This window comes from Lithobates pipiens, unplaced genomic scaffold, assembly GCF_037356315.1.
Source record: "Lithobates pipiens isolate NorthernLeopardFrog02 unplaced genomic scaffold, aLitPip1_a1.2 Scaffold_16, whole genome shotgun sequence".
Taxonomy (NCBI): domain Eukaryota; kingdom Metazoa; phylum Chordata; class Amphibia; order Anura; family Ranidae; genus Lithobates; species Lithobates pipiens.
Genome location: NW_027507748.1, coordinates 443,544,605 through 443,565,465, shown reverse-complemented (window position 1 = coordinate 443,565,465; position 20,861 = coordinate 443,544,605). Strand labels below are relative to the sequence as shown.

The window sequence follows — 20,861 nt, the reverse complement described above, 5'->3', positions numbered from 1 at the left end:
CGCAACGATTCCCCCTGCTAGTGTACACGTGTGTCGGCCATATTGGTACACCCTATGGATGTTCACAGACCCGTCATGCAATGTATAACTTCCTCACGCCCTGCACGAACGTAAACATACTCAGTGTATCCGCCATACAGTACACGCGCTGTGTTAATATTTTCACCGCTTCATATGCATCGCAGCGTGTAATAAACTCAATCTTTTCACTGTTTGCCATTGGCCAAGCATGGCCTCGGGCTGATGACGTCACGCCAGGTTATCGGGTCATGCACATGCGTTGTGGAGGAATTGGAGAGGCTTGTGGCCACCGTATGCAGCGAGGTGAGAGAAAACCAGGACTGAGGACAGCTTGAACATCAGACATCGTTATCATGGGGAAGAAACAGAAGAGTAAGGCCGAGGAGAGGTGAGAGCATGCAGCCGTACACCGAGGGGCTGTCCTTATCCTGGGATTTGTCTGTGAGGGCAAGGCAGAGGCCTAGGAGCTGCGCCCGCCAGCTGTTCATACCATGCGAGAGACACCAAGCTCCCTGCACTGCTCAGAGGAGATCCCTGTGTCCCCTCTGTATGGAATGGTGACAGGGGGTGCTGAGACACCTATCATTAGAGGAGATCCCTGTGTCCCCTCTGTATGGAATGGTGACAGGGGGGCTGAGACACCCATCACTAGAGGAGATCCCTGTGTCCCCTCTGTATGGAATGGTGACAGGGGTGCTGAGACACCCATCACTAGGGGAGATCCCTGTGTCCCCTCTGTATGGAATGGTGACAGGGGCCTGAGACACCCATCACGAGAAGAGATCCCTGTGTCCCCTCTGTATGGAATGTTGACAGGTGCTGAGATACCCATCACTAGAGGAGATCCCTGTGTCCCTTCTGTATGGAATGGTGACAGGGGCCTGAGACACCCATCACTAGAGGAGATCCCTGTGTCCCTTCTGTATGGAATGGTGACAGGGGCCTGAAACACCCATCATTAGAGGAGATCCCTGTGTCCCCTCTGTATGGAATTGTAACAGGGGCCTGAGACACCCACCACTAGAGGAGATCCCTGTGTCCCCTCTGTATGGAATTGTAATAGGGGCCTGAGACACCCATCACTAGAGGAGATCCCTGTGTCCCCTCTGTATGAAATTGTAACAGGGTGGTTGAGACACCCATCACTAGAGGAGATCCCCGTGTCCCCTCTGTATGTTATTGTAACAGGGTGGTTTAGACACTTATCTCTAGAGGAGATCCATGTGTCCCCTCTGTATGGAATGGTGACGGGCGTGAGACACCCATCACTAGAGGAGATCCCTGTGTCCCCTCTGTATGGAATTGTGGCGGGGGGGCTGAGACACCCATCACTAGAGGAGATCCCTGTGTCCCTTCTGTATGGAATGGTGACAGGGGCCTGAGACACCCATCACTAGAGGAGATCCTGTGTCCCTTCTGTATGGAATGGTGACAGGGGCCTGAGACACCCATCACTAGAGGAGATCCCTGTGTCCCCTCTGTATGGAATTGTAACAGGGGGCTGTGACACCCATCACTAGAGGAGATCCCTGTGTCCCCTCTGTATGGAATGGTGACAGGGGCCTGAGACACCCATCACTAGAGGAGATCCCTGTGTCCCCTCTGTATGGAATTGTAACAGGGTGGTTGAGACACCCATCACTAGTGGAGATCCCTGTGTCCCCTCTGTATGGAATTGTAACAGGGTGGTTGAGACACCCATCACTAGAGGAGATCCATGTGTCCCCTCTGTATGGAATTGTGGCAGGGGGGCTGAGACACCCATCTCTAGAGGAGATCCATGTGTCCCCTCTGTATGGAATGGTGACGGGCGTGAGACACCCATCACTAGAGGAGATCCATGTGTCCCCTCTGTATGGAATGGTGACGGGCGTGAGACACCCATCACTAGAGGAGATCCCTGTGTCCCCTCTGTATGGAATTGTGGCGGGGGGCCTGAGACACCCATCACTAGAGGAGATCCCTGTGTCCCCTCTGTATGGAATTGTAACAGGGGGCCTGAGACACCCATCACTAGAGGAGATCCCTGTGTCCCCTCTGTATGGAATGGTGACAGGGGCCTGAGACACCCATCACTAGAGGAGATCCCTGTGTCCCCTCTGTATGGAATGGTGACAGGGGCCTGAGACACCCATCACTAGAGGAGATCCCTGTGTCCCCTCTGTATGGAATGGTGACAGGGGCCTGAGACACCCATCACTAGAGGAGATCCCTGTGTCCCCTCTGTGTGGAGTGGTGACAGGGGTGCTGAGACACCCATCACTAGAGGAGATCCCTGTGTCCCCTCTGTATGGAATGGTGACAGTGGTGCTGAGACACCCATCACTAGAGATCCCTGTGTCCCCTCTGTATGGAATGATGGCAGGGGGCTGAGACACCCATTACTAGATGTTTATATCCTGAGAGAAATCCCCTGCACTACACAGAGGAGATCCCTGTGTCCCCTCTGTATGGTATGGGGGCAGGGGCTGAGACACCCATCACCAGATACTCATATCATGAGAGCGGTCCCCTGCACTACCCAGAGGAGATCTCTGTGTCCCCTCTGTATGAAATGGTGACAGGGGACTGAGACACCCATCACCAGATACTCCTATTCAGAGAGAGGTCCCCTGCACTACCCAGAGGAGATCCCCATTTCCCCTCTGTATGGAATGTGGACAGGGGGCTGAGAAACCCATCACCAGATGTTTATACCCTGAGAGAGGTCCCCTGCACTACCCAGAGGAAGATCCCTGTGTCCCCTCTGTATGGAATGGTCACTGGGGGCTGAGACACCCTACGCCAGATGTTTATATCCTAAGAGAGATTCCCTGCATTACCCTGAGGAGATCCATGTGTTACCTCTGTATGGAATGATGGCAGGGGTCTTAGACACCCATCATCAGATGTTTATATCCTAAGAGAGATTCCCTGCATTACTCAGGGGAGATCCCTGTGCCCCCTCTATGGAATGGGGGCAGGAACCCGCATTACTAGATGCTCATATCCTAAAAGAGGTCCCCCTGTACTATCCATAGGAGATCCCTGTAGCCCCTCTTTATGTAATGGGGGCAGGGGCTGAGATACCCATCACTTGATGTTCATATCCTGAGAGAGGTCCCCTGTACGACCCAGAGGCGATTCCTGTGTCCACTTGTATGGAATGGGGCAGGCACTACCCAGAGGAGATCCCTGTGTCTCTTCTGTGTAGACTGGGGGCTGAGACATACTTCACTACACGTTCATATCCTCAGAGAGATCCCCTGCACTACCCAGAGGAGATCCCTGTGTGCCCTCTGTATAGAATGGGGGCAGGGTGCTGGAACACCCACCACTAGATGTTCCTTTCCTGAGAGAGGATCTCTGCACTACTCAAAGGGGATCCCTGTGTCCCCACTGTTTTGGAATAAGAGCAGGGGGCTGAGACACCCATCGGCAGTTCTCCAAACCCTGAAAGAGACTACCATGTTCCCTGCACTGCCCAAAGGAGGTTCTTGTGTCACCTCTGTATGTAATTGGGCATATGGTGAGACACCTACCACAGCTATTTATACCCTGTGATCAGGGCACCCCCGATGCTTTCCACTGCCAAGAGGTGATCTCTGTACTACCTCTGTTTGTAATGGGGCATGGAAGTCAGACCGCTATCACCATCTCTACACCCTGGGCTCCTTTCACTGCCTTGAAGAGATCTTTATGTCACTTCTAAATCTAAGTAGGGCATAGTTTAAGACACTTATTACCAGTGGTCCATATTGTAAGAGAGACATCCTGGTTCCCTGCACCTCCCAGATGATATCCCTGTGTAACCTCTTGATGTAATAGGGGGTAGGGGCTAAGACAGGCATCAACAACTTGCTGTATTCTGAAAGAGATCCTGAATCCCCCCACTGCCTAGAGAAGATTCCTGTGTCATGTCTGTATGTAAGAGGGTCAAGGACAAAGTCAGGGCTTGACAGATCTCAGGCTCCAGGTTCCATGGTGACTAGAAAATTGCCTTAGTGGCACCTTAACTTTTGTATGCCCATTCACTGATGGCACCAGGCGTGAACAATTCCTATTTCCCTGCGCCAGGGCCTTCTTTACCACAGGGCAAAAGGAGCAGCTGCCCTGGGCTCAGTCATTGTTGTGGGGCAAATAGCTGCCCCCTGAGCCTGCACTGCCTGCAAATTAGGGCCATGTCCTGGTGCGTCAGCAACTAGGACCAGGTACACAGAAGACGGCGATGCTGTGCTGTACCTGTATACCCCAACCAGCTGGGAGGGGGCGGAAGCTCCACTGATGCAGGGTAGAAGCTGAAATTGGAGTGGGAGCAGGCAGCACCGAGTGCCCGGCTGGTCAGGAGTCCTGAACCAGGTAGGTGATGGTCCGTTTCCCAATAGCGCTTAGAACTTGCTGCACTTGGCTAAGTGTTTTTCACATGAGAATGTCCTCCATAAGAAAAAATATCAAATTGCATTAATTTAAACCTGCTTGGAGATGTATACGTACAAAACATTTTTATTGATTACCTTGATTTTTGGTACATGCATCCTATTGGCTGTCCTGCTAGAGAACTTTATAGTCTGTGGCAGTTTTTTTCAGATAGCTTGGCTCCTTATCTCGATTGTTAAGCTGGTTATTGTTGTAAGTTATTGCTAGCTTTCCTGATGCACCCATACACTATTCTGTGCATTGTATATGACCTGGACATTGGCTTTTTAAACCGTACTGGTTTTTGTTTTGTCACAGGATGCAGTGCAAGCAGAAAATTCCTTAGCACGCCAGGCAACAATATTTGTTTTTTTGTGGACAGAGTTTACTATAGTGGTGCTTGTTACTTACGCTAGTCGTATAATGGAGTAATGTAATTTGGCTTTCCGCTAAGGGTAAAAAAAATATATATTTTAACTGTGCCAAAGGATTTTACACAGACTATGTAACACCAATGAGTCACATGGCACTGGGGAGGGAAAATGGCTAATTGGGCCCAATTTGGACATTTTCACTTAGGGGTATACTCACTTTTGTTGCCAAGCAGTTTAGACATTAATGGCTGGGTGTTAAGTTATTTTGAGAGGACAGCAAATTTACACTTATACAATATAATAAAATATTTACAAAAATGTGAGGGGTGTTCTCACTTTTGTAAAATACTGTATGTATTTACACTTTTTAGTTGCTATTTTGGAGTTCTGCTTTAAAATAACTTTGACTTAAATCAGAACTTAAAGTGACCTTGCCTGTTCCATGCAATCATATTGCACTGGAAGGTCTCCTACCTCCTCTTCTTCTGGCACCTGTGTGCATGCACTCCCAAGTCGGGCTGTATGCGTCCATAGACACATACACAGTACTGCTAAGCCATGCACCTGTTTCTTCCTCACCGGAGTTTGACTGACAGCAGCACAGCAAAAGCCTATGGCTCTGGATGCTCTCTGTATAGCCTGTGATATCCGTTAGTGACGGGGCAATGCTAAAGCTAAGACAACGCTGGAGCACGGTGACAGGAGTCGGTTAAGTGTTTTGGATGGGGTGGGTACCACAAGTAACTGGGCCATTTTTTGCCTTTAAAGAAGAGGATGCTTTAAGGTAAATCAAAATGGGGATCTTGGAATCAACTGTATCTGAGCATCACAAACCAAAAACACTGTTATATATATATATATATCTAAAGCATTTATCCATGTCTCTATGCTTTATTTTGTTGAGAAATCACTTGATGAAAAAACCTATCCAGATGAAAAGGAAAATAAAATACCCACGAAGACTCCTAGGGTGTATGACATTATTTTGGCCCAAGTTGGGAAGCAATGAAGAAATGTAAAAAAAAGAAAGAAAAAAAACAAATCTGACAGCTAGCGAAGCCAAGTGGGGCTTTCATTCACAGTGCTCTGTGAATGGAAAACTAAAAGTTTTTTTTACCTGCAAAAAAAATGTGGAAAAAATGGTCTGAGAAGCTTGAATAGCCCCCTAAATTTGATGCACAAATTCTGCCCTGGTAGTGGCAAAAAAAAAAGCGTGCTCCTGATCTGCACCTTTATAATCCAGAGCATCAAACTCTGCTAGATTTAAGGTTCATATTTTCCCACATTGTGAAATTTAGAATTGCTTATTAAAGTGGTTTAAAAGCTTTGATGTTTTTTAAAATAAAAGTACCAAACATGTCTATAAATGCCTGCTTTGTACAATGGCTTTGCACAGAGCAGCCCTGATCCTCTTGTGGGGTCCTTTCCCGCGGCTCCTCCTCTTCATTGGCTGCCTACACGGAAAGCCAGTTTCCATGGGGGCATCCACTTGGGCTTGCTCCTGAGTCCTGCTGCAACATCCATCAACACAGCTGGACTCAGCCCTGCCTGACCCCCCCCCCCCCCCCCCCCCCCCACCCGCTCCCGTGTCACAGCTTTTGATTGATAGCTCCTGCTGCTATTAATCTATCCAATAGGGAGAGCGACAGCGGCTGGAACCGCTGCACTCATGCACATCGCTGGATCGGGTAAGAAAAAGGTGGGGTCTGGGGGAAAGGAGCTGCAGCACAGAAGGTTTAGAATGCATTAAGGTGAAAAATCTGGAGACTGTACAACCATTTTAAATTTTATGGGCCATTTTGAAGCTTAGGTGTAGTGACTGACGTTTCCAAAAAGATAAATATCTCCTACGGAAAGATTATTGCAAAAGACTGAAACCTTTCTGTGAGAATCTTATGATCTGGACCCCTCTTTAGTGGCAGGAATATGGTCATTTGCATGAGTGTTGATCATATGGTCTAAGTGAACCCCAGTCCTCCCCCTTATTGAAGGATGCATGAATAATGCAGTGTTGTTTGGTTATGTGACTGGTACCAGAGGGGAAGCAAGTTCAGATGATTCCTAAGGATTGCCAAGTATTTTTCATACGTCTGTTGTTTTTAATACTGACTTGGTGAGTGATTTAAAGAGTGTCGTGAGTGTGATTCAGGGGCTGCTATTGCTGGCTTTTTCCTCAAAATGCTAGTTGCCTGGCTGTTCTAACTTGCTAGCTTTACTAGGTTTTTTTAGTTACCATCCTGGAATAGGTATACAGAACAGAAAAGTCAGAAGTATATATCTGCATACCTAATCCAGATCAGTAATTCAAACTATTCAAGCAAGGGGGCAGTATAATAGCGACACAACTAACATTTCTATAAGGAGAAGTCAGCAATGGCAGTCTGTTTCTGGCATGACAGGTTTCTTTTAAGTTATAAGATTTCTAGTAATTACAATCAGGAACCACCCAAACAAATCCCTGAGATTTAAATTACACATGTCCTAAAATAAATATGTACTCTGCCATTACTGACCTCATTCTAAACATGCTAGTTGTCTGACTGGCATGCTGATGCTTTTATTTCAATGCTTTTTGAATCACCAGGCCAAAACAAGTGAAGAGATAAGGAATCCTGAAAAACCTTTTGTGCCCCCCCTTTTTCTATTACCTGAACCCAATCGTTCCAGCGGCGGGGATGAGCACAGCAGCTCCATTGGATAGATTGATAGCAGCAGCAGCCGGTCAGGAAAGGGGATGGAGATGAGCGAGCCCCCCCCCCCCCGAACCGTACCAGGCCGCATGCCCTCAACATGGGGGAGTGGGTGCTTTGGGGAAGGGGTGGTGCCCTGCAGGCCCCCCACCCCAAAGCACCTTGTCCTCATGTTGATGAGGACAAGGGCCTCTTGCCGACAATCCTGGCCGTTGGTTGTCGGGGTCTGCAGGCGGGGGGCTTATCGGAATCTGGGAGCCCCCTTTAATAATGGGGCCCCCAGATCCCGGCTCCCCAGCCTATGTGAATGAGTATGGGGTACATTGTACCCCTACCCATTCACCTGAGGGGAAAAAAGTGTCAATAAAAAAATACTACTCAGGTTTTTAAAGGAATTTTATTAGGCAGCTTCAGGGGTCTTCTTCTGACTTTGGGGGTCTCTTTAGACTTCTCCGCTCTCTTTGGCCTGTTCTCCCAGTGTCCAGTTCTTCTGCCGGCTCCTCCGCTATCTTCTTCCAGCTCTTTTGCTAGCAGTGGCCTGGTCTTCTGCTTCGTCTTCTTCCCTCTTCTCTTCTTGCAATGTTGACACAACACTCTCTCCCGCTGTAATGCCGTGTGAGCTGTGTGCAGCGACTTATATAGGCATGGGGTGTGGTCACGGGTTATGTCACCCGGTGACCCCGCCCCTTATGACGTCACAGTCCCAGCATGCCCCGGGCTGTGACGTCATAAGGGGCCAGATCACTGGGTGACATCACCCGGTGACCACGTCCCATGCCTATATGTCGCTGCACACCGCTCACTCTGCATTACAGTGGGGGAGAGAGAGTGGTGTCAATGTTGCAGGAAGAGAAGAGGGAAGAAGACGATGTAGAAGACCAGGCCAACGCTAGCAAAAGAGCTGGAAGAAGATAGCGGAGGAGCCGGCAGAAGAAACGTGGAGCGGTAGAAGAGGCCAAAGAGAATGGAGAAGTCGGAAGAGACCCCCAAATTTTTTTTTTTTTGTTTTTTTTTTTTTTTACACAGGTTAATGGGCCCCATAATCATTCACATAAGATGGGGGGCTGGGATCTGGGGGCCCCCTTATTAATGGGGCTCCCAGATTCCGATAAGCCCGTAGACCCCAACAACCATCGGCCAGGGTTGTCGGGAAGAGGCCATTGGGGGCCGCAGGGCACCCCCTTCCCCAAAGCGCCAACCCCCCATGTTGAGGGCATGAGGCCTGGTACGGTTTAGGAGGGGGGGCACCCTTTCCTGACCGGCCAGGCTGTGTGCTCGGATAAGGGTCTGGTATGGATTTTGGGGGGACCCCCATGCCGTTTTTTCAGCGTAGGGGGTTCCCCTTAATATCCATACCAGACCTAAGGGCCTGGTATGTTCTAGGAGGGGGATCCCATGCCGTTATTTAAAATTTGTCGTTGAGTTCCCCCTCGAGAGCTGATTATTCTGTGATTGGCCACAGCCAAAGTCGCCTGGCCTGGGGGTGACTTAAAGTTGTGTTGAAGTCGTGCAGTGATTCATACTCAAGTCGTGTCCAAGTTGCCTCCCAAAGTCGTGCTGGAAGTCGCATTGCCCCTGTGTGAACCGGCTCGAAAAGGCAGTCATCTTTTGTTTTTTGAAAAAAAAAAAACTTGCCTTTTCACTTTATTTTGCTTCCGAACTGCAGGTCAGGCGATTGCTCTCAGATACAGAGAGATGTACAGACCACCTGCCGGGAGAGTGTTCACTCTTGAAACATTTACGTCAGAGCTGAAAATAATGTTGCAGCTGAGCTTCTGTGTTTCCTTGCCCATGGAACACAATCAAACCCGGCAGCAAGCGTTTTGCACAGAGCAGCCTGTGCCTTCTCTTCTCGGGCCTCCTGCCAGCACTGTTGGCTGCTCCTCTTCTCTGTGCGCCACCATAGGAAGCCACTTCAGGCTTGTTCCCAAGCAGGGCTGTGTGCATCCATTGACGCACACAGGATGTTTGGGCAGCACCTCTGTCCTGTGGATACAGAGAGAAAGAGCCGCTAAAGACTGGCACAGCCCTAAATCAAGTGAGCATGGATAGATAATTTTTCTTTTTCAAATATTTTATTTAAACCACAAAAGGCGAGTCCAGGTTATCTTAGTAACACTGTGTAAACAATAACAGATACATTGGAATGATACATTAAAAAAATCAGGATTATCAACTAAATCAGACATGACATTCTCAGTGTATAATCTGTGTGGGTATATTTCATGTATTGTAGCAACTAGGGCTTCATGTACACGGGAAGTTTTTACAACCTCTCCTGAACGATTTAACTTGACAGATAGTAACCCACATTTCAAACGTCCGTCATGCCGCGTTTACGTGCTGCATTTAGCGGCATTCTGTTTGCATTTAGAAGCATTTTTTTTTTTTTATTCAAAAATGAAAAGCGCCTGTAAACGAAATGCGAGTTACCGCGTTTAGCCACGTTTAGAAGCATTTGCTTGAAATGCCTCTAAACTCAGCCTCTGAACGCGTTTTTTTGCATTCCAAAAAAAGCCTCTAAACACAACTGCCTACCGTAGAAATGACTATAAACAACCCTGTGTACATGCACTGATAAGATAACAGAGGAGAGTTCAGGAGCAGTTGAAAAAAATGCCCTGCTGCTCCCAAACATCCATTTACCAGCAGCAGTGTACACGAGGCCTATGGGGTAAACCCGTTGTCAAGTCCTGAGCTCACCTAAACTATTTTCCAATTTCTGAATTACAGAAGAGAGAAGAAAAGAAAGAAATAACCGAAAAAAGCGGGGAGGGGAGGTGGGTGGGGGTAGGGACAAGGAAAGAGGTGGTGGATTTCAACGAGAACCTAACAATATGTTGTCATTGGCTGAGCGTGAAAGTAGGGTTCAGTTCTTTCTCCCATTTCCCCATCCAGGGTAAGTGTAAGTGTTCTGAAGAGGAGATCAGTAGACTATATGTTTTTGAGAGTACCTGTGTTAATACGCCATCATCTGAGCAGTATTCTTCAAATGTAGACAGTTGTCGATTAGACCTCCTTTGGGGTCTGTAGAGATTGGAGTTGTATGGCACTCCAAAACTGCAGCCGGTAGGCTCCTTTAACCACTTCAATACAGGGCACTTTCGCCCCCTTCCTTCCCAGCCCAATTTTCAGCTTTCAGCGCTCTAGCGCTTTCAGTGACAATTGCGCGGTCATGCTACACTGTACCCAAATGAAATTTTTATCATTTTGTTCGCACAAATAGAGCTTTATTTTGGTGGTATTTATTCACGACTCCGTTTTTTATTTTTTGCGATATAAGCGCAAAAAAGCGGAAATTTGGAAAAAAAAAACAATATTTTCTTTTTTCTACTTCAATAAAAATCCAATAAAATCAAATTTTGTCATAAATTTAAGCCAAAATGTATTCTGCTACATGTTTTTGGTAAAAAAAAATCCGTTAAGTGTATAATAATTGGTTTGTGTGATCACGGACATATGTACGCAAATGATCATGTACATATGTGTGCAGGTGATCACGTACATATGTGTGCAGATAATCATTGGGACATGTGATTTTAGTGGGACATATGTGGGGGACATGTTTTTATTATTAGGGACATGTGTTTTTATTATTTGGGGACATGTATGTTTTGGGGACATGTGTGGGGACATTGTGTTTATACTGTGTGATGTGTTTACTGTGTGGTGTGTTTACTGTGTACACTAGACTGGTGATCAGTGAGTAAAAAGCTGTAAAAAGCAGCTCATACTCACTGATCAGCAGCCGGCTGCAGCGATCTGCTCTCCTCTCCACAGCGATGACTTCTGTGTGAGGAGAGGAGGAGCCGATTGCCTAGCAACCGGCTGTTTGTTTACATCACATGACGGCCGTGATTGGACACGGCCGTCATGTGATCAGGAGGGCCAATCACAGAGCCCTCCTGCCGATCTGAGATGCGCCGTGTCCGGGTGACACGGGCGCATCGGGATCGCGCCGCTGCGCGGGCGCGCGCGCGATCCCGCTACTCCTGAATGACGTTCCTGAACGTCATATCAGGAGTAGGCGGCTCCCACCCGGCCGTATATGTGCATTGGCCGGGTGGGAAGTGGTTAAAGAGGAGATGGAGGGCCAACTGTCTGATACTAAAAAATGCAATGCTCAAACGTAGTTACTTCGTCATAGGGTATAGAAGTGATGGTCTCTCAGGCCTGGGAGAAACCGTGGATTCCCAATAATGGGCATCAGAGTCTGGTCCAGAGAGGGGTCTTTGTAAATAATTGTGCCTATCGGGGTGTAGCTTTAAGGCTGGCGGTAGATTATCATAGCACCAAGGCAACCCTCTCAGTAAAACGTCTGTGTGAGCTTGTTCAATTTGTACACAGAGTTTTCTGGCCGAATGACGGTTCCAATCTATTAGACATCCCAAGTGAACTGCCTGGTAATATTTTAGAGCGTCAGGAAGGGCAATATCTCCATATTTAGGCAGGGATAAAAGCGATCGGGGAGTGCGTGGTCGCTTGTGAGCCCAGTCAAATATAATGAATAGTGTACCTGTTTAAAGAACTGAGAGGGTATTTTGATTGGTAAAGTTTGAAAAAGGTATAAATACTTAGGTAAGATACACATCTTTAGAAGATTGCATCTACTGAACCATGAATGCAGTCCTCTATTCCAAGTCTACAGCAAAACACGGGTTTTGGTCAGAAGAGGGGGGAAGCTGAGTTCAAAGACCCGAGATAAGTTAGAAGGGATATACATTCCCAGATATTTCAGAGCTGTCTCCGTCCGATTGAACTTGAAGTTTAGCTGCAAGCTCCGGAGTAGCGCTGGGGAAATTCCCACCCCCATAGCTTCCGATTTACCAAAATTCATCCGTAAGTTAGATGGCTTGCCATAAATATCAGTTCCCAACCTTATCCGTGAATTCGATATCGATAGGTTAGTGAGGGAAAAGAGCAAATCGTCAGCATTAGCTGAAATTTTATGATGGTATTCTCTACGTGAACTCCAGTGATGTCAGGATTTAGTTGGATCATACAAAGAAAAGATTCCAGTGAGAGAGTAAAGAGCAGAGGGCATAATGGGCACCCCTGTCTAGTTCCGTTGTTAATGGGAAAGAGATCCGATAAGATCCCATTGGCTTTAACTTGGTCTGCTAGATGTGAGTAAATCTTGTTGATCCATTATAACATACGTTCTGCCAGGCCAATATGATGTAAGACTGCAAACATGAAACATCAGTTCACGAGGTAAAACACTTTTTCAGTGTCTGTGCCAATTATAATACAGGGGGTCTGTGTCTCTTGTAGAGCTGCCACGACGCGTCGACGTAATCGACTACGTCGACTAAGAAAATCGTCGATGTGCGTGCAGGGCGTCGATGCGTCACAGTGGGGGCAGTGCTTAGCATTTACCGCTCCCCTCCGTGCCGCCATCCCCCTCTCTTCTCCCCCTCTTTGCCGCCGTCCCTAGGGGTGCAACGGATCGTCACCGATCCGTGCGCACATGCTGCGGTCTCGGCCTAAGGAGAGGCCGCGGCTTCGGCCTAGCTCCGAAGCGGCGGCCATCTTTCTACACCCAGGCGTTTACAATGTGATCGCTCCGATGGAGCGATCACTTGTAAACAAACCAGCGTCATGACATGACGCCGGTTTCTCTCTCCCCTCTCTGTACGGATCTGTGCAGTGGAGGGGAGAGGTCGGATGGATGCAGCCATCCCGCCCTACCATGCCATGCTCTACTCTGCCCTGCCCTACCATGCCATGCTCTACTCTACTCTGCCCTGCCCAGCCATGCCCTGCCCTGCCATACTCTGCCCTGCCCTGCCATACTCTGCCCTGCCCTGCCATACTCTGCCCTGCCCTGCCATACTCTGCCCTGCCCTGCCATACTCTGCCCTGCCCTGCCATACTCTGCCCTGCCCTACTCTACCCTGCCCTGCCATGCTCTGCCCTGCCCTGCCATGCTCTGCCCTGCCCTGCCATGCTCTGCCCTGCCCTGCCATGCTCTGCTCTGCCCTGCCCTGCCATGCTCTGCCCTGCCCTGCCATGCTCTGCTATGCCCTGCAATACTATACTATACTATACTCTGCCCTGCCCTGCAATACTATACTATACTATACTCTGCCCTGCCCTGCAATACTATACTATACTATACTCTGTCCTGCCCTGCTATACTATACTATACTATACTATACTCTGCCCTGCCCTGCAATACTATACTATACTCTGCCCTGCCCTACTATACTATACTATACTATGCTATACTCTGCCCTGCAATGCTATGCCCACCAATACTCTGCCATGCCTTGCCCTGCCCTGCAATGCCCGCCAATACTCTGCCCTGCAATGCAATTCCCGCCAATACTCTGCCCTGCAATGCCCGCCATTACTCTGCCCTGCAATGCAATGCCCGCCATTACTCTGCCCTGCAATGCAATGCCCGCCAATACTCTGCCCTGCAATGCAATGCCCGCCAATACTCTGCCATACAATGCAATGCCCGCCAATACTCTGCCATACAATACTCTGCCATACAATACTCTCAAGGTTATCCAAAAGAATAATTAGCTAATCAAAAAAAAAAACACTAGATTCATTAAAAAATTAATAATAAAAAAAATAATCGGATAGTCGTTGACTAATCGATAGATTAGTCGACAGACAAATTAATCGTTAGTTGCAGCTCTAGTCTCTTGTACTGCGTGAATAAGGTTTAACACTTTAAGCATGTTATAGTGGGTTTCTCTGGTCGGAATGAATACCGCTTGATCAAGGTAAATCAGTGGTTGTAAATGTTGTGCAATACGCATGTCAATAATCTCCGTAAACAATTTAAGATCACAGTTCAGAAGTGAGATAGGCCTGTAACTGCCACAGCACATCAGATCTTTACCCTCTTTAGGGATTACTGTGACATTAGCTTTAAAGGTGTCTCTAGGGAAGAGTGTTTCGTATCCTATTTCATTGAACAGTTTCCCCATATGGGGACCAAGGAGTGGGAGGAATTGCTTGTAGTACTGTAGCAGGAAACCATCGGGACCCGGAGCTTTGCCTGTCTTTGAGATATTAAGTGCATCCTGCAGTTTGCCTAAGATTATTGGTGTTTCCAAATCCTCTCGTACTTCAGGGGTCAGCTGAGAGGAGGCGATGTAATCTACCATTTGTGTCTGAGATGGGCACTAGTCTGGTAAGTTGTAAAGGGAGGAATAAAATTCTTTAAAGCCTTGGGCGATCATGGGCGGCACAGTGATGTAGTGGGTAGCACTCTCACCTAGCAGTAAAGGGTCGCTGGTTTGAATCCCAACCACGACACTACCTGCCTGGAGTTTGCATGTTCTCCCTGTGCCTGCGTGAGTTTCCTCCGGGTACTCCGGTTTCCTCCCACACTCCAAAGACATGCTTGTAGGTTAATTTTCTTCTGTCCAAAAATTGGCCCTGCTATATGAATGTGAGTTGAGGACCTTGGATTGTGGGCTCCTTGAGGGCAGGGACCGATGTGAGTGTGCGATGTATGTCTAAATTGACAGAGCTATATGGGTACCTTTAAATAATATATAATGGATTAGCATCTTAATCAGATGCAATGTACAGGGATAGGGATAATTGTAGACGCGCACACTCACTCATGTTGAACTGGATGGACTGGTGACTTTATTCAACCTTACTAACTATGTAAAGCCCTGGGCAATCTGTTTAGGGAGCACTGCGGGTAGGGCATTTTTATACTTTACAACTGCTTTAAAGGAACGGTGGGCGGTGGCAGCAAGGGGTTAAATAAAGCAACTGCCGAAGGCCCTGTGAATAAAGGCACGGTTCGAATCCCTGCCCATTTAGCAGGAACCGGCTGATATTGAAAGCATTAAAGTGGAGTTCCACCCAAAAGTGGAACTTCCACTCATTTGTCTTCCCCCCTTCGCTGCCACATTTGGCACCTTGAGGAAGGAGCGCATGCCTTTTTACAGATAACCTGTTCCCACTTAAGGTAGACCTCGCCACAGTGAATTATGCCAGCAGCTTAGCTCACTCCTCCTTCCCCGGCCGCTGGGCCAGTAGGAGAGGTGAGCGGAGCCTCACGCATGTGCACTGATTACTGTGTAAATGTCACTGGAAAGGAAGGGGTTAACACTAGGGGTGATCAAAGGGTTAACTGTGTTACCTAGTGAGTGTTTATTACTGTGTGGCGATGAGACTGACTGACTGACTGGGGGAGGAGACAAATCGCTGTTCCTACTTGGTAGGAATAATGATATTTTTCCTCTCACTGGACAGAACAGGGATTTGTGTGTTTACACACACATATCCCCATTCTAGCTCTCGTTCCCGCAGTCGCCCCCATCAGGGTTTACTTCCTCTTTTAAAGCAGTTCTAAAAAATTATTTTTTAGCTCCATGCATTCCCTTGTGCTCCTCCACCTTCCTAAATACTTATCTTAGTCCTCAATTAATCCAACACTGTACACCACTGCATCTCTTCTCTAACCTTCTCCCTCTACTCACAGGGACTGAGGCAGCAGTGGGGCCCATTGGCTCCTACTGCTGCCAGTCATATGCTGTGAGGTGGGAGCAGGGGAAGGGCTGAGCCCCACTGTGTGACTATGGGTGCACACAGCCCAAATTGGGGGTCTATGCTTCTGATCCCATAGAATGTAGTTTGCTATGGGGGCAGAAACCGAATAGGAAGAGCAGACAGCAGGGGTGACCACAAAAGGGGAGGTTCGGGACCACTCTGTGCAATACCATTGCACAAAGCAGGTAAGTATAAGATGTTTTAATTTAAAAAAGTGCCTTTAGAAACGCTTTAATGGACCTTTTAATATATATATGTATGTATGTATGTATGTATGTATGTTAGTGGTGCTCATATGCACACTACACATCCCATAGTCCATCTCAGGAGAAAATAGGAGAGGGTGTCTACTTTCCTACATAGAGTGAGACCATGGAGAGCAAATGTAGCCACTCTCTAGTAGGAAGTCGGTTCACAGCAGAATAAAAGAGGAAATATGAGATTTGGAGAAGGCAGTAGAAAGTAATTATGTGAATGCTTTTTTTTTTTTTTTGTGCAAATTTGTGTTTATTAACAGTGCTTGAATGGAATTTTTTTTTTTTTCTTTTCAAAACCAGAGTTTAGTGGCACTTTAATCATGCTGTTACTCAGTGAGTAATGAAGTTGGTTTTGTAAGGTTGTCTTGCCTCCTTACAACCACCACCCAAAATCGTTTCATCTTTGTTGTAGCTGTATAAGAAATCATGTGTTGGCTTGGTATGAATCACATGAACTCCAGCAGCGAGATGTCACAAATCCTTATTGATTTCCCCATAGTAGAGTACTAAAAGTGCTCTGGGAAACTGATAATTTCTTTATGGTTTTGTAGGGAAGTGGAGACACAAACTGCTGAACAGAGATCTCACCATTTGTGTCTATCATTCAGGGCTCCATTCTAGCACTGCCCATCCAAGGCCTGTTCACATATAGCAAGTGAAAAGCCCTGCAATCGCTGTGGTAGCACCTTCCTTTTTGTGTGTTTGTTTTTTGTTTTGTTTTTCCTGCTGAGTAAGCAGTGTGCCTAGTGATTTTGCTGAGTATAATGATTACAGTATCTTCCTGTAATTGTAGAAAAACCCTGGAAAGACAATGTATACCGATCAGGGTGGATAAAAAAAAAATCCGATTTTTTATTTTTTTTTTATTTTATTTTTTTTAATCATTCTGATTTCTTTTTTTTTTTTTATTATCAAATTTATTTTAACCACTTCAGCCCTAGACCACTTTTTGCGATTCGGCACTGCGTCGCTTTAACTGACAGTTGCGCGGTCGTGCGACGTGGCTCCCAAACAAAATTGGCGTCCTTTTTTCCCCACAAATGGAGCTTTCTTTTGGTGGTATTTGATCACCCCTGTGGTTTTTATTTTTTGCGCTATAAACAAAAATAGAGCGACAATTTTAAAAAAACGCATTATTTAAAAAAAAAAACATTTCCCTCGGTTTAGGCTGATACGTATTCTACTTATTTTTGGTAAAAAAAAATCGCAATAAGCGACTGATTGGTTTGCACAAAAGTTATAGCGTTTACAAAATAGGGGATAGTTTTATGGCATTTTTCAGATTTTTTTTATTTATTTTTTTTATTGTGACTGCGATATTATGGAGGACACATTGGACATTTTTGACACATTTTTGGGACCATTGTCATTTATACAGCAATCACTGCAGTGATTCCTGTGGAAATGACACTGGCAGTGAAGGGGTTAACCGGTGGGTGGCAGTGTAGGGGTTAAGTGTTCCTAGGGGTGTGTTACTAACCGGGGGGGGGCTGGGCTTTCATTTAGTGAACACTGATCTCTCTGCTCCAATCACATGGAGCAGAGATCAGCGTTGCTAGGCAGGATGGGGAAATGCTGTTTACAACGGCATTTCTCCATTCAGCCACCCCGTGAGACAATCGCGGGACCTGCGACCGGACTCACGGGGGTCCTGACTGGCGCGCTTGTGATGGCAGGGCGGCATTAAAGATTGGACGTACCTGTACACCAATATGCCTGCCCGTGCCATTCTGCCGGCGTACATCGGTGTGCGCCGGTCGGGAACCGATTAATAAAATAGATTTTTACTCCAAAGGCATCTAAAGATAGTTTTCTATTTAAGATAAATTAATAACTTTGTTTATTCAGCCTGAAATGGAGCTTAGTTATGTAGCATAAGGCAGTGTATTCTGCAGGATTTACATTTTTGCTAAACTCTTTCAATGAATCCAAGCTTTGCAAGCTGGGATGACATGCACTGCATTGATGCATTCACACAAATTCACAGTAATCATGAGATAACAAATTTCAGGAATATTTATTTATGTTTTAGGTTTAGGTTTTACTAACCTGACCGCTTATTATTCTAAATACGAAACCCTCATTTTTTTTGCAAATATTAAAGAGTATAACTACCAGTAATAATAAGTGCTATCATTTTAAGAGCACCTGTCATTTCAGATCCATCATGGCAGTGCCTGTTAGCAGGCATCCACTCCGCCTGCTGCCACCACATCCATCACCTTATATCATTGCCGCATCACCAGCCATCCCATTAAAGTGGATGGGACTGTCAGTGAGTCAACAGCAGGTCAGAGGAGGAGCTAATAGTTGCTTTTTAACCACTTGCCGACCGCCGCACGACGATATACGTCGACAGAATGGCACGGGCAGGCATATGGGTGTACCTGTACGTCCCTGCCTTCCCGCGGGTGGGGGGCCCGATCGGGCCCCCCCCCGGTGCCTGCGGCGGTCGGTATTTGTTCGGGAGCGATCCGGGATGAGGGGGCGGCCATTCATTCATGGCCACCCCCTCGCGATCGCTCCCGACGAATGGAAATGCTCAGTGACATCACTTCCTCTCCTGTAATGTAAACACAGGAGAGGAAGTGATGTAATCTCTCCTCCGTGTCGGTGTTTTTCGTTCCGGCACCGAGGAGAGAGGATCGGTGAGTTGCACCAACACGACACTTCACAGTACAACATGCCAGGCACACTCACACCCCCCTTCACCCCCCCAATTACCCCTGCCCCCCCAGTCACAGTGACACCAATTGCATTTTTTTTTTTTTTGCATTGGTGTCATTTGTGACTGTAATAACTGTTAGGGCAGTTAGGGTTAGCCCCCTTTTAGTTCTAATGTACCCCCCTAACTCCCCCAATTAAGGTTTAACCCCGTGATCACCCCCCGTCGCCAGTGTCACTAAGGCTGGGTTCACATTGCAGCGGTTTATGAGAACAGATGTGATTCGCACCGCACTTACAGATAGTATGGCTGAATTCGCGCCGCACCCGCCGCAAATTCGCACGGGACCCTTTTTTTGGTCCGCAGCAGAATCGGATCGCATGGGTGTTCACACCATGCGATCCGAGTTTGCAGATCGCACTGCGATATGCGAACTGATCTGGGGGTGTCATTAACATTTCACTGACACTCCCAGCAGTTTGCATAGGGCAGTGTGAACTGCCGCCGGGATGCATGCGATGCGGATTCGTGGCGTTCCCGCATCGCTCCAGTGTGAACCCAGCCTAATAAGCGATCATTTTTCTGATCGCTGTATTAGTGTCACAGGTGACGCTAGTTAGGCAGGTAGGTATTTAGGTTCGCCGCAGCTTTTTATAGCGCCAGGGACCCCCATATACTACCGCATAAAGCCCCCTGATTGCCCCCTAGTTAACCCTTTCACCAGTGATCACCATATAACTGTTACAGGTGACGCTGGTTGGTTAGTTATTTTTTTATAGTTTCAGGGCACCCGCCATTTATTACCTAGTCTCACTAGTGTACCCCTAAATTTAGGGGTGTCTACTTTCCAAAATGGGGTCATTGGGGGGGGGGGTTTGTGCCATCTTGCCATTTTATGGCCTTCAAAACTGTAGCGCCCTTAGAAAGCCTGAAGGCGGTGCTTGGTTTTCGGGGCCCCGTAAGCGGCTAGGCTCCCAAAAAGTCCCACATATGTGGTATCCCCGTACTCAGGAGAAGCAGCAGAATTTATTTTGGGGTGTCATTTCACATATGCCCATGGCATGCGTGAGCAATATATCATTTAGTGACAACTTTGTGAAAAAAATAAAAAAAGTTTAATTTTCCCGCAACTTGTGGCAAAATATAAAATATTCCATGGACTCAACATGCCTCTCAGCAAATAGCTTGGGGTTTCTGCTTTCTAAAATGGGGTCATTTGTGGGGGTTTTGTGCCATCTTGGCATTTTATGGCCTTCAAAACTGTAATAGGTAGTGAGGAGTGAAGTCAAATATTTACGCCCTTAGAAAACCTGAAGGCGGTTCTTGGATTTCGGGGCCCCGTACGTGGCTAGGCTCCCAAAAAGTCCCACACATGTGGTATCCCCGTACTCAGGAGAAGTAGCAGAATTTTTTTTGGGGTGTCATTTCACATATGCCCATGGCATACGTGAGCAATATATCATTTAGTGACAACTTTGTGTAAAAATAAATAAATAAATCATTAATTCAAAAGTCATTATTCAATCGCTTGAGGCAAAAAAATAAAATATTCAATGGGCTCAACGTGCCACTTATCAATTTCCTTAGGGGGTCTACTTTCCAAAATGGGGTCATTTGGGGGGGTTTTGTACTGCCCTGCCATTTTAGCACCTCAAGAAATGAGATAGGCAGTCGTAAACTAAAAGCTGCGTAAATTCCAGAAAACGTACCTTAGTTTGTAGATGTGACAACTTTTGCGCAAACCAATAAATATACAGTTATTGACTTTTTGTCTTTTTACCAAAGACATGTGGCTGAATACATTTTGGCCTAAATGTATGACTAAAATTGAGTTTATTGGATTTTTCTAATAACAAAAAGTAGAAAATATCATTTTTTTTCAAAATTTGCGGTCTTTTTACGTTTATATCGCAAAAAATAAAAATCG

The 20,861-nt window shown here is 46.8% G+C and overlaps 1 protein-coding gene across 1 annotated transcript in view; it reads left to right on the top strand.

Annotated features, from left to right (window-relative positions):
• Positions 1-190: 190 nt before the first annotated feature.
• Positions 191-20,861, top strand: part of EIF5B (eukaryotic translation initiation factor 5B) — a gene marked incomplete in the record, with an annotated part of 92,846 nt that continues 72,175 nt past the window's right edge. Inside the window, 1 exon segment of the mRNA XM_077482719.1 lies at positions 191-409. Within this exon segment, the coding sequence (XP_077338845.1) occupies positions 375-409 (35 nt within the window).